Source organism: Microtus ochrogaster, chromosome 4 (assembly GCF_000317375.1).
Source record: "Microtus ochrogaster isolate Prairie Vole_2 chromosome 4, MicOch1.0, whole genome shotgun sequence".
Lineage (NCBI taxonomy): Eukaryota > Metazoa > Chordata > Mammalia > Rodentia > Cricetidae > Microtus > Microtus ochrogaster.
In genome coordinates, this window is record NC_022011.1 from 92,540,195 (window position 1) to 92,553,476 (window position 13,282).

At 50.1% G+C, this 13,282-nt stretch overlaps 2 protein-coding genes across 2 annotated transcripts in view; one reads left to right on the top strand and one right to left on the bottom strand.

Annotated features, from left to right (window-relative positions):
* The window catches only part of P2rx3 (purinergic receptor P2X 3), a 37,610-nt gene extending 31,741 nt beyond the window's left edge, over positions 1-5,869 (bottom strand). Inside the window, exon 1 of the mRNA XM_005346685.2 lies at positions 5,751-5,869. Coding sequence (XP_005346742.1) covers positions 5,751-5,869 — 119 coding nt within the window. The remainder of the gene's footprint in view (positions 1-5,750) is intronic.
* Positions 5,870-7,735: 1,866 nt separating this feature from the next.
* The window catches only part of Ssrp1 (structure specific recognition protein 1), a 10,304-nt gene continuing 4,757 nt past the window's right edge, over positions 7,736-13,282 (top strand). Inside the window, exons 1-10 of the mRNA XM_005346686.2 lie at positions 7,736-7,864; positions 8,327-8,502; positions 8,923-9,108; positions 10,278-10,383; positions 10,660-10,850; positions 10,950-11,284; positions 11,370-11,498; positions 11,722-11,943; positions 12,609-12,681; positions 13,073-13,211. Coding sequence (XP_005346743.1) covers positions 8,449-8,502; positions 8,923-9,108; positions 10,278-10,383; positions 10,660-10,850; positions 10,950-11,284; positions 11,370-11,498; positions 11,722-11,943; positions 12,609-12,681; positions 13,073-13,211 — 1,435 coding nt within the window. The 5' untranslated portion in view covers positions 7,736-7,864; positions 8,327-8,448. The remainder of the gene's footprint in view (positions 7,865-8,326; positions 8,503-8,922; positions 9,109-10,277; positions 10,384-10,659; positions 10,851-10,949; positions 11,285-11,369; positions 11,499-11,721; positions 11,944-12,608; positions 12,682-13,072; positions 13,212-13,282) is intronic.

A 13,282-nucleotide genomic window follows, 5' to 3' on the forward strand; every position in this document is an offset into this window, starting at 1 on the left:
CTCTCTCTCTCTCTCTCTCTCTGTGTGTGTGTGTGTGTGTGTGTGTGTGTGCGTGTGCGTGTGCGTGTATATAATTCCTCAGAAGCTATCTACTTTTTCCTTGTGTGGGAGTGAATATGTGTATGCCATTGTATATGTGGGGAAGTCAGAGGGCAACTTGCAGGAACCAGTTCTCTTCTATTCTGTGGGTCTTGGGGACAACTCAGGTTTCCAGGCTTGGTGTAAGGTAGCTTTACATAAAGGCTCTCTTACTCGTATAGCATCTATCTGTCTGCCTGTCTATCTACCTACCAATCTACCTATCTCTCATCTATCTATCTATCTATCTATCTATCTATCTATCTATCTATCTATCTATCTATCTATCTGTGACAGGGCCTCTCATCTATCTGTCTGTCTGTCTATGAATCTATGAATGGCAAGGTCTCTCCCTTTTACCTGGCACTCACCAACTAAGCTACATTGGCTGGCCAGCAAACCCCAGGGACGCACCTGTTTCTGTTTCTCCAGCCCTGTGATTAGAAGAATGTGCAACAATGCCAGGTCTTTTTCACACACGTTCTGGGATTAAACCTAAGTGCTTGTGCTTGCGAGGTGAGCACTTTATGCAGTCAGCCATCTCCCCAGCCACTCCATTTTAACGTGTAATTGGCGAGCAATCGTTGTCTGTATTTATGGGACATACTGTGAATGTTTTGGTGCATGTATACATTAGAGAATCTATTAAACTGATTTGCATAACTATCTCTTTATACTTCTCTGCTTTTTTTTTTTTGTAGCATCATCCTCTTGGATTCTGAATGCTTTCTTGCATGAGAGCAAGAGGGTGGAGTTGCAGCTCTGCCAAATGGCTTTGAACCTGTTACCTGCTTTATTGTGGCTGCCGTGTAGCAGCCGGTAAGTTGATTAATGCACCATTAAGCGTTATCCACATGCTTGTAAAATGCTCTTCTGAGCACCACGCCTTTAGAGAAGTCTGCAGTGCTGTCTGCGTTACCGATCTTTCCATAGTTTCCTTTTTTTTTTTTTTTTGAAGGGGAGGAATTTCATTAAGGTCTCATTCACCATGTTATGTTCTAACGGAGAAGAAGGCAGGCAGCATCTTGTTACAGGATCCAAGGAAGTTATCCGAAAGAGAGCACCATTAGCTCATGGCCTTGTGCCCTCTGGAAGGATGGGGAATGAGGTCTGGGGGCCTGACTCTCTAACTCAGCTAAGATACTGGCTGCTGCTGAACACTTATCAGAGGGTAAGGCACAGTCCACACAGACTTCTGGAACTCTGGGGAGCCTTGTCACAGGACTGACATGCTTCTGGGTGCTGAGCTAAGGAAATGGTTCTCTGAGGCCAGTACCTCATCCTTAAAGCCGGGGCACATTTGTAGATGCAAAGAGCATTCAGAGTGACATATCATATACCAAGACTATGATGCTACATGGACCCAGTCCATAAAGCCTTTGTGAGACGGCTGGACATGACCATTGTGAGACAATTGGGAAACAGATACAGATGGGTTGCTGACTTGTCCAAAGTCACATAGCTGGGAAGTGGGTTCCAAACTGGAGTCTGCTCTGGACCATTCCCAAGCACACCACTGTAGGGTCTCCAGCTATATCTCAAGTAGGATCCCTGCTTCACTGATAGCAAAGCATCCCCTAACTCAGGAAAGTCTCAGGAGGAAGGGGCTTGGGGTGGAGAAACAATTAACCAATCCTTCCTCCTCCTCTTCCTTTAAGACTCCCTGTATGCCCAGTAGGGAGGAGAGGCCACATTAGAATTCTCTCTGAGTTAACAAATGGAAGAATTTCAGTGGCCCCATGGGGCTGAGAACGTCATCAGGGTAGCTAGCAATGGGAGGTGAGGGGTTGCTTCATTTCCAGCACAGAGGGGCTGAGGCTGTCTCTAGAGGCCAGGGCTCAGGAGATGCAGCAGGACTAAGCCTCTGATTCTTGGCATTTACTCGGCTGCTCTGATTTCTTTTTTTTTTTTTCCCTTGCATTTCTGGTTCATTATTTATAGAGCGGAAGGTGGTGGCAGCTCCTTGGCAGGTGGGAAGTGCAGGAAAGAGGCCGAAGCAGCATCCCAAACCCCTCCCATCTGCCCCCAGGGAGGCAAGGAGGAGGAGGAGGCCAGGGAGTGGGTGTGAAATGTGTGCAGTTGTGTGTGTCAGAGGAGAGAGGTCATTTTAGGAAGGTGTGAGCTGGGTAGAAGGAAAGACGGAGGCACATCAGGGAGTCGAGGAGCAGTAATAGTTATCACACATAACACTACTGAGTCACTGTCTCGGAGAGGCACCTAGCACGTGTCACCTCTTGCCCCTGACAGGAGGTACCCTTACACCCCTTTCCTATACCTTGTGGACTGAGACTCACAGGTCTGTGTCAAGGTGGTATCAAAACAGGGATGTCAAGCCATGGAGTCCCTTCATCCTGAGGCTGTGGCATAAGAAGAAAGCAGGCAACAATGGGTGTCACTCCCCTTGTATCTAGAAGATGAGGGATTCCAACTGATCTTCCAAGTATGTCACCTAGTGTGTTGACAAGGAGCCTTGGGTGGCCATGGTGGAGCACACCTTTAATCCCAGCACTCAGGAGGCAGAGGCAGGTGGATCTCTGTGAGTTTGAGGCCAGCCTGGTCTATAAGAAGTAGTTTTAGGACAGCTAGGGCTGTTACACAGAGAAACCTTGTCCCAAACCAAACAAAGGAACCTTGGGTGCCAGCAGCATGGTATCCCCAGCCTCTGGCACACTTAGGGTGGGTGAAGGACAAAGTGTGTCAAGCCCAGCTGGCAGATGATTAGGTGGTGTGTTGCTGTGAGTGTGTAAGATGAATGCTTGGTTCATGTTGCACACTTCTTAGGTGATGCTGTGTGTCCTGTCTCCTTGGCAGGAAGTTACAGGGGAAACACTGAGGAACTAGTGAGTGTGGACACCACAGCAGTCATTAAATATCCTTTCAAGGGACAGGGGCAATTTGGCTCCTTGGGTAAAGTCCTTATCAAGCCCGAGTCCCTGTGGTGGAAAGTGAGAGCGGAAAGCCCCGCAACTCTGTCGTTCTCTGACCTGTACACATGTCTATGCTCCACTACCTCACAAAACGAATAAAACAAAATGCAAAAAATAAATAAATAAAACCCTTTCAAGTTCGATTGAGTCTAGGGAGTGCTGACTCTCCTTCAAGCTCTCGCTCAGCAGCGCATCTACTCCTGTTAATCCTTGGCGCCCCAGGAGGCTCAGATCTCACCCTAGGACTCTTCCCCAGTGTCAGTCATACATAGGCTGACAGGGTAACTCCTTTCTCACTCTACTGTCCTGTGAAAACACAGGCTTCTGTGGGACGCCAGGTCTGACCTCTGTGTTTCCAGGGGTCTTCCTACACGCTAGCCTCTACTCCCATAGACTCCTTTCCCTCCTCCCCCAGACTAGGCTCTTTCCCTCCACAGAGGTGGGTTCTTTCTGCCTCGGGACTTCTTCCTTCTGCTCATCTGGCTGCTCCAACCCATCCTTCAGAACCTGGGCTGGTTGTGGCATTTCCAGAAAATTCCCCTCGGGTTCCGGATGAAGCCAAGTGCCTCGACGGTGGCAGCGCTTCTGGTGTCGTGCATATTTCGGACACCGTTCACACTTTGCATTTGTCTGTGGGGATCACTGCATGAATAGCCACTTCTTGTCACATTCATGGGTGTGATGTGGACAGGATAAAGACCCTGTCTGCTCCTGTCCACGGCTCTACCCTCAGTGCCCGATGCCTGGCACAGAGAGATACTTGATGCCTTTTTGCTAAATTAATCACAATGGATTCATGAAGTCACATGGTGTCTGGGCCCCTATAAACAGTTTGGGCCGGGGGGCTGGGCTGCCAAGCATGCTGATGTAACTGCAGGGCACGGGTCCACGGGGAGCTGTCAGGCTGGCAGATGGATGGGGTTGCATATCAAGACGCCAAAGAGCCTCTCTCCTCCTCCCCTGAGCAGGCTGGACTCCAGCCCCCAGCACTGGAGAAGTCAATCTGATCCCGATGAGGGGCAGCCAAGGGCAGTGCAGGGCTGAGGGGGCTAGGCTAGTCCAGGAGACAGCTGTCTCTGTTGTCCATCAATGCCCTGCCTGGTGCCAGGAGAGCCGGACCAGGTTAGGAATGCGCTGAAACAGCTTTTGTACTCATTTGGACCAATACAGCATCCTGTTACTATCAACAATTAAGGCGCTGAATACATGTGTGAGCACAGAAGGCTTCAGGACTGACTCTGAGGCTCAGGATGTAACTCGGTTGGGAGAGTGCTAGGTTCAACTCTCCAGCATCATATAAGGATGTGGTGGCCCACACTTGTAATTCAAGGTCATCTTCACCTATGTAGTAAATTTAAGGACAGTCTGGAATACATGAGACTGTGTCTTAAAAAAACAAAACCAAACAAACCAGGCAACCAAAAAAGGAACCAATTTCAAGCCAAACTTTGGAGACAGGGATACGGAACATTTCTCTACATCTTTCACAAAACAATATAGGAAAGGAGTTTCAACTCTATAGCTTGGATTCTTTCTAATGTCCTCACAAGGCTATATAGCCCTGTTATACACGGGAATACCAAGGTCTACTGGCTTTCATCAAATCCATAAAGCAAAAATCACTTTAAAAGGACAGCCACATCTGCCCGTCTCTCCACTCATCCAACCTCTCCACATTGCTCCGACCTTTCAGCTCCAGCCCACAGGCACACAGGATGTACTCTTTGATTTGCCTGAATTAACTCATGACCTAGTCAGTGGCTTTCTGTCTTTCATAGACAGACTCATTGTCTCAAGGAACAGCAAGCGACCACAGACTCGAAAGCCAGGAAAGAAAACCCTTGAGGTTTCTGCCTGCATTTCCTGGTGCCGACCAGGGTGTAGTACTGACCGCAAGAAGGACAGACCTGTGTTTTCCTCCCAGCCATTGTTTGCTCGGGCCCCTTTGTGTGTGTGTGTGTGTGCACGTGTGTGTGTGTGAGTGCGTGCGTGTGTGTGTGTGTGTGTGTGTGTGGTGTGTGCGTGTGTGTATCTTGCTGACCTTTGAGCAACCCCTAGCATGAGTCTTACTGCACAGAGTCAGGTAGAGGGGAGATTTTATGCTTTTTAACAATAGATATCATTTCTGCATTCTTGAGGGAAGAGCCCCACACTAAGTCAAGAAAGGTACCTTTCTCTTTAGCAAACTCTTTCCGTGAATGTATCTGTGCCTGTGCCTCTCTCTACTGTGAGGGTCAATTTCCTCCTTTGTCCTGTTCTCCAAGAGCAAGGGGTTCTTGCCTTTTTTACCTTCTCACCATCTAGTCCATGGTAGGGAGGAATCCCCAACTCTATATGAAGCCCAGAGCTCTCCTTTCCTTCCCACACAACACCAGCCCATTTCCCTGGTCCCAGTGCCTCCTTCCTGTGCTCCCGTATCTGAGTCTTCAAAGACTAAGGGGAAAGGAAAAGGGAAAAGTGTGCGGAGGGCTCTGTCCCCTCACCGCCCCCCCCTTTTTGGGAAGGACCGTGTGGGTCCTTAAATGCCTAGGAAATGCACCTATCCTTGGAGCGTGTGTCTAGACTGATTTTCCAGCCCTGGAAGAGTTACTGGGTAAAATAATACACCTGAAGATGGGACTGGATGGGAGTGGCAGAGGCCAGTCCCGAAGAGAAGCTCTGGAAGCCGCAGAGCAGTCTTGGGAGAGGGATGGAAGGACATCGGGTAGCTCTCCTATCCCGGGACCTGAAGGACCATGGACTCACCCCACAAAGTAGGAGATGATCAGCAGCTGGACGGCTCGGTTGATGATCCCAATGGTCCAGCTCTTCACAACCACCGACTTGGTAGTCTCGTAGGTGAAGAAGTCTGATATACAGTTCATATTGAGAGAGTGCTCACAGTCACTCAGAATGGCCGGCCGTAGATGGCAGCCCAAGGAGACGACCTCAGGACAGGGAGACCAAGGCCTGGAGTGGGTCGCTTAGTGGGACTTGAGGAATGGATCCTGTAAGCCAGGCAACTGTAGTCAGTGCGGTCTCTCTCGCCTCTTGACACTCTGGCGGCTGCCAACCGTCTAGGACCAGGGCGGACCACCTTTTTATTCGTCTTCTTCGCTCCACTCCCCTGTGATGTCACAGCAGGGGTGGGGTCTCCAATCCCGGGCTCCAGATTGCCTGGGATGCAGCTGGCTAGGGCCCTCTGGGACTCGTGTTTTATCTGCACTCTGTCTACTGCTTCCATTCAGTTCTCTTATGCGGTGTCTCCACCACACAGCTCACCAGCTCCTCTGTGTTCTCCAAAGCCCCTTGGAAGGGTCCATTCCTGAGTTAGCTGATCTGTCTGAGCCAAGGACTCCACTGCTGTGTGTCTGCCGATTTCTAGCTAATAGCACAGATGGGGAGAAAGGGTTCTTGGGTCTCCTGAGAGGAAGAGTCACAAATCTCCTCCTCTTTGCCCTCTAGAATCTCATTATGTTTCCGAGCTGGTCTCAAACTTGTTTATGTTCCACACTCACAATCCCCCTGCCTCAGTCTCCAGAGTGTTGTGATAACAGGTTTGTACCACTGCGAAGCGGAAAGTCACTTAATTTCCAACTCCAGTTGGCCGGGGTGATTGAAACTTTCTGGTTGTACAGAAATTGCCAGGTTTCTTTTTTTGCTCCCAGGTTATTTGGATCTTTTGTTAGGGTACTTGCTCCTAAAAGCTTGGGGCTGTTTTAGCCATCTTCCACAGTTTCCTCAAATCCTGGAACTGTGCTGCGTTAACAACAGGTTCTCATGACATGTCTTAAACCCAGTTTGAATTAGCTAAATAGTGCTAACAATAGCAGTATTTAACCCAGAGGTTAAAGGCACAAGTTCTAGAAGCCAAGAATGCATTTTGACTGTCTCATATCCCAGGACTGAGTTAGCAAGTCAGCGCAGTGATTGTCGGGAAAACCGCAAGTTTAAATATTCTGTCTTTATGCAGGACACGTTCTTGCAATTCCTCTAAAGGTTGGACCCTCATGGTTATGATGAAAGGCTGATGTTAAGGATTCTGAGTTCTAGGATTCTTTTGTAGGCCTCACTTTTCTCTTCTGTAAAATGGGGAAGGGTGAGAGAAACTCAAGCACCTCTTTCAGACCCGGCTTCAAATTTTGCAAGATGCACCGTGATGCTATGTGAGGCCATCCGGGTTCTGCCAACTCAGACTGATGTGGTTTCAAGTAAGTTCTAGCTCAAAGGTAAATCTGACACCAGCACTTGAACTTAATGCGGCCATCTGCCAGGCCCTTCCGGAGAACCCACAAATTAGGGATATGGATGGGATGGTGTTGGCGGTGGAAGGTGAACTCATCTCAGAGAGGATCTGATGCACTTGCCAGGGTACAGCGGGAAAGCAAGCAGTCACCGACTACTGCATTCCCTTTGCAGCTAGTGGGGGCGTCATTCCTGGCCACAGCTCTGTATTTTTCTGGTTCAACAGACTCCTTCCCAGACCATTTTACAGGAGGGAGGGACGTGAACGAGTCCAACGCACAAACAAACCTGAAAACCTGATAAAACTGCATAACTTTTCCTCGGAATCTACGCTTTGCAGAGTGGCTTGTAACTTTCTGAGCGGAGCTCCCACCTCCTAGCTAAGAATCGCTTTGATTGAAGGGGACGGAGGACTGACGCTCTAGGTGCCGTCCCGTTGGTCGGCTCGGAGGGCGTCCTTCTAGCCACGTCTTCCTCTCTATGGTCGGTGCGCGACTTCCGGTGGCGGGACGCGGGACCGCGCACGCGGGAAAAAGCTTCCCCGGCGGCCCCCTCCCCCGCGTCCCTGCCTCCTCCCCCGCGTCCCCTGCGCCCACCGCCCGGGCGGTGCCGTCGCGAGGCTGCAGCTCCAAGAGGTGGGTGGTCGGGATCCCGGGGTCCCGGGTGTGCACGGGTCCCGCTCCCCCGCGGGACGCTCTAGATGGGTCGTTCCGCGTTCAAATTCGCCGGCAGTGGGCGAATCCATGTTCCAAGGAGGGGGAGCAGCATGGGTCCAGGGGGCCTCGGGTTGGTGGGATCACTGGGATCCGGACGCTGTCCCCTGGGCACAGCGGAGGTGTCCTCTCCGGGCTGGTCGCGGGGTTCCGCCGATTGTTGCCGTGCCTGTCGGTGGAACGTCCCGAGAGGGTGTCGGTGGGGTGTGAGCGCCACGACAGGCCTGGTTCTGCACCTAGGGTCCTGGGCCTTGGCCCCGGGAACGCTGTAAGGTCCCCAAGCAGTGGAGAACTTGAGACTATCCAATCTAGGCACAGCTCCCCATGGGTGTGCGGAGTAAGGTGGCACCTTTACTTGTTTATCAATCTCCTTCCCGAATTCAGATTCCCACCCTGCTGAACATCTTCACATCTACCCAGGAAGTGGGGCCCAGCTCCCAGAAGAGGGTTCGTCTTCTCTGGTGCAGCCTAGGGCTCTGTGCTCTGGCCACCACGGGCAGGTGACTATGGCAGAGACACTGGAGTTCAACGACATCTTCCAGGAGGTGAAAGGGTCCATGGTGAGAATTGCCTGGGCTTTTATTAAAGGCAGAGAGATTGGGAAGAGTTTGTGTCCTTTGGCAAAAGCTTAACTCTTGACTACTGTTTTGACAATAGTGTATCTGGTGTTTCCTCAAGCAGAGCAGCAGCAAAGTCTTAAGAGTTGTTTGTGACCCTGAGTTTGAAGAGCTTGCATGTGCCGTTTTGTCTTGAACCCCTGTGTTAAGAACCAGGAAACTGGGATCCTTACAGGGCTCTGGGTGCCATGGTCAAGCTTGCAGTCACGATTCGATGTCTCTTGTGTCTCTTGACATGATTGCACTACTTGTTGCTTTTCCATTGATGAATCTGTTCAGCCTGCGACACCACACCAGTGAGGGGTCAAGTCGACCTGGTACACACTGCATCCTGTTCTGAATCCGGGTTTGTGTTTTGGGCAGAACGATGGGAGGCTGCGATTGAGCCGCCAGGGTATCATCTTTAAGAACAGCAAGACCGGTAAAGTGGACAATATCCAGGCCGGGGAGTTGACAGAAGGCATCTGGCGCCGGGTAGCCCTGGGCCATGGACTTAAACTGCTCACAAAGAATGGCCACGTCTACAAGTATGATGGCTTTCGAGAATCGGTGAGAGATCTTGTTGCTGTGACCCTCTTTTTTTTCTTAAAAACTGTCCTGTCTTGTTTATTTTTAGTCTTCTAGAGACAGTTGGTATTCTGATAATCATGTCATTGCTCATATGGGCTCCTCAGAGCAGGGCTGCTGGAGACTATTGAACCAAAAACTAGTGTTCCATGTTTTGTGAATTTCTTTGTGCCTGGACTCTGGGTTTATCTAACATCTTAATATAAATAGTGGTTTCACTTGCTGCTTCTGTCCTGGTTCAGAATCTTGAGTCTAGAGCGTGGTGCTCTAGGGATTTAACATTTTGGGTTGCTTGGTTTTGATCCACTTTCATCAAAAGAGCACCTGCACAGTTTAAACACTCAGCCAGGTGATTTCGACATCTGGGAATGGAAGTTCCTTTACTCCTCTCCCAGCCTGGGATATTTTTATCTTTTTAAAAAATTAGTTATTTTCCTGGGCAGTATTGGTGCATGCCTTTAATCCCAGCACTGCGGAGGCAGAGGCAGGTGGATTGAGACCAGCTTGGTCGGAGAGCGAATTCCAGGACAGCTAGGGCTAAATGGATAAACCCTGTCTTGAAAAAAACCAAAACGAACAAAAACACTAAAGCTAATTTTTATGTATATGAGGCTTTGCTTGCATGTATGCCTGTGCACCATGCACATGCCTTGTGCCCTCAAAGCTCAGAAGAAGGCATTAGGTCACCTGGAATTGGAGTTACAAACAGTTGTGCACAAGCCACCGCCATGTGGGTGCTGGGAATTGAACCTAAGTCTTTTGCAAGAACAAGTACTCTTGACCACTGAGCCATCGTGTCTCTAGCAGTGTTTTAAGCAGCTGGGCGGTGGTGACACTTGCTTTTAGTCCCAGCTTTCCAGGCTGGTCTACAGGGTGAGTCCAGGACAGCCAGGGCCGTTAGACAGATAAACCCTGTCTCTGAGAGTGTGGCTGAGGGTATCTGGTCCCAGAAACAGCCTCTCGTAACAAAGTAAAATTTGTTTTACAACAGTTTCAGAGTTGATGTGCTAAGTTCCTGTGCAGTTTTAGCTGTGGTTTCTAATAAAGGATATATTACTGAACTTTTTCTGAACTAGAGATCTCAGGGCTTTTAAGTTGTGTTAAGGTCCAGAGGGTTTACTGGAATTTCACTTTCTCCTTACAATTCATAGGAGTTCGAGAAACTCTCTGATTTCTTCAAAACTCACTATCGCCTTGAGCTAATGGAGAAGGATCTGTGTGTGAAGGGCTGGAACTGGGGGACGGTGAAGTTTGGTGGTGAGTGAGGAAGCTTGAGGGGTTTGGGGAGAAGGTAAGATGAGGGCTTCGGATGGTACCTCGCTTAGCTCTTTGCCCTAATTTCTAATCCCAGTGTGTGTGTCTAGCTTGTATTATTTACCTAGCGTGTCTAGTGTAGCAGGCACTGTGCCTGCTGCGGTACGGCGTGAATGAAGTTCCTCTGGTCCTCTGTCCTCACGGAACCCAGAGCTGGTGGGCATGCTTCTGCAGACTCCCAGGGAGCAGTTTGAGGCTTGAATAGCCCTTTCTTCACAGGACAGCTGTTGTCTTTTGACATTGGTGATCAGCCCGTCTTTGAGATCCCCCTAAGCAATGTGTCCCAGTGTACAACAGGCAAGAATGAGGTGACCCTGGAATTCCACCAGAATGACGATGCTGAAGTATCGCTCATGGAGGTGCGCTTCTATGTCCCTCCCACCCAGGAAGATGGTGTGGACCCTGTAGAGGTGAGGTTTCTGCTTGTTGGTCCGCTGGGTACTGCTGAGTAGGATTCGGCTGGCTGGCCTGGGAGTAGAGGCTGTTTGATTGCCTGTGTGTGTTTGCAGGCCTTCGCCCAGAATGTTCTGTCAAAGGCAGATGTGATCCAGGCCACTGGAGATGCTATCTGCATCTTCCGGGAGCTGCAGTGTTTGACACCTCGTGGCCGTTACGATATCCGGATCTACCCTACCTTTCTACACCTCCATGGCAAGACCTTCGACTACAAGATCCCCTATACTACAGTGCTCCGCCTCTTCCTGCTGCCCCACAAGGATCAGAGGCAGATGTTCTTTGTAATCAGCCTAGATCCCCCCATCAAGCAGGGCCAAACCCGGTACCACTTCCTGATCCTCCTCTTCTCCAAGGATGAGGACATCTCCTTGACTCTCAACATGAACGAGTAAGCGTCTCACTGAACTTGTTTCTTGCGGCTGTCCAAGCAGAAAGCCGGCCTGCCTCAGGATCTCGTCTCGCTTTCTTGACAGGGAAGAAGTGGAGAAGCGCTTTGAGGGTCGGCTGACCAAGAACATGTCAGGGTCCCTCTACGAGATGGTCAGCCGGGTCATGAAAGCACTTGTAAATCGGAAAATCACAGTCCCAGGCAACTTCCAAGGGTAAGAATGGGGGCAGAAGTCCTGACCCACTGGGGATGGGGTGGGTGGGAAATGTCCTGCACCTTAGTAATAAAACCTTTCCTGTGATGGGCACCCTCTAGTAGAAGCCCAGGTGCACTTCTTGTAATTGCCAGCACCTCTTGTCAAAGCAATGTAGTGGCCTGGACATTACGTTGCTATTTCTGTGGTCAGTGCTCACCGGGCCCCTTCCATCCTCCATCAGGCATTCGGGAGCCCAGTGTATCACCTGCTCCTACAAGGCCAGCTCAGGACTCCTGTACCCGCTGGAGCGGGGCTTCATCTACGTGCACAAGCCCCCTGTACACATTCGCTTCGATGAGATCGCTTTTGTCAACTTTGCCCGAGGCACCACGACCACTCGCTCCTTCGACTTTGAAATCGAGACCAAGCAGGGCACTCAGTACACCTTCAGCAGCATTGAGAGGTAAGAGCCGTCTCCTGTTTCCTTCTGCTGTCCTGATCCTGATCCCACCTCTACTGTGAAGCTCAGACTAGCCTTGGGTCCTCTCTGGGCCCATGATTGGGCTTTTCTAGCTAAGATGAAATTTCTTCAGGTTCTCTGAGATCTGGTCTTTCAAATATTCAGACTCTAGAAATGTATTCATCATTTTTTTTCTGTCCTTAGAAAAGTTTTTTTTTTTTTTTTTTTTAAAACATTACGAAAGCTGTGTGTGTGGTTAGCTCATTCTCCTCTTTTCCCCATGGTGGAAATATTATCTCTTCCTTTCCTGGAATGAGCTTCGTGCCCAGGAACACAGCAGCTAATGTTTATTGAGTACTCAGCTGTGAGTGAAACATTTTACAAACATCTTCGTGTTTAATCCTTATTACAGCCCTGCAAAGGGCGAAACGCAGACCAGTAAAAAAGATGGAACCCTCCCTTCCCACAGTGCCCCCCTGTGGGTCTATTGGTAACTACCTAGACCCACGCCTCTTCTGTCCCATAACTCTTTAGGGTGTTTCTAACGTACCGACGTCCAGGATGGTGTGGTCATGAGCTCCACCTCCACCTAACCCGCTGGTATCAGAACATTAGTCTACCTAAGTTGGTTCTGACCATCTAGTAACGACATTTGTCTTCCCTCGCAGGGAGGAGTATGGAAAGCTGTTTGATTTTGTGAATGCCAAAAAGCTCAACATCAAAAACAGAGGACTCAAAGAGGTATCTGTGGGCAGGACACACCTCTCTCCTGTTCTTTCTGTAGAGGAGAAAGGAGCAGAGACTTGGTGGCCTCTTTTTCACTCTTTCTTCTCTTCTTACCCTTATAGAAAAAAGAGGTGCGTGTGGCTCCTTCCCCTTCCTGAGCAGGTTCTCTCTGCATGGCCTTAGATCAGTCTGTGCAGCCTCTTAGGAGCCCTTGTGGGGCCAGGAAAGGGAGGGGCTTGGATACACTCAGTTTAGTAGACCCTGCATGTTGGCTGTGTGGATATTCCTGCTCAGGGGCTCCTGGGAGCGGCTGCTCTGGTTTCACAGGTGTGGGGAAAGGCTTTGTGGCGTGCGCAGGAGTTCCGGCTCAAATATGATGGCTGAGTCTCCTCTCTTCCCCGGCTAGGGCATGAACCCCAGCTACGATGACTATGCCGACTCGGATGAAGACCAGCATGATGCCTATTTGGAGAGGATGAAGGAGGAGGGCAAGATCCGGGAGGAGAATGCCAACGACAGCAGCGATGACTCAGGAGAAGAAACTGGTGGGCTAGCCGCTGTGCCACGGCCTGGGGAGTCGGGGCCTGGGCAGTCAGGTTCTACCCTGTGCCTAGGC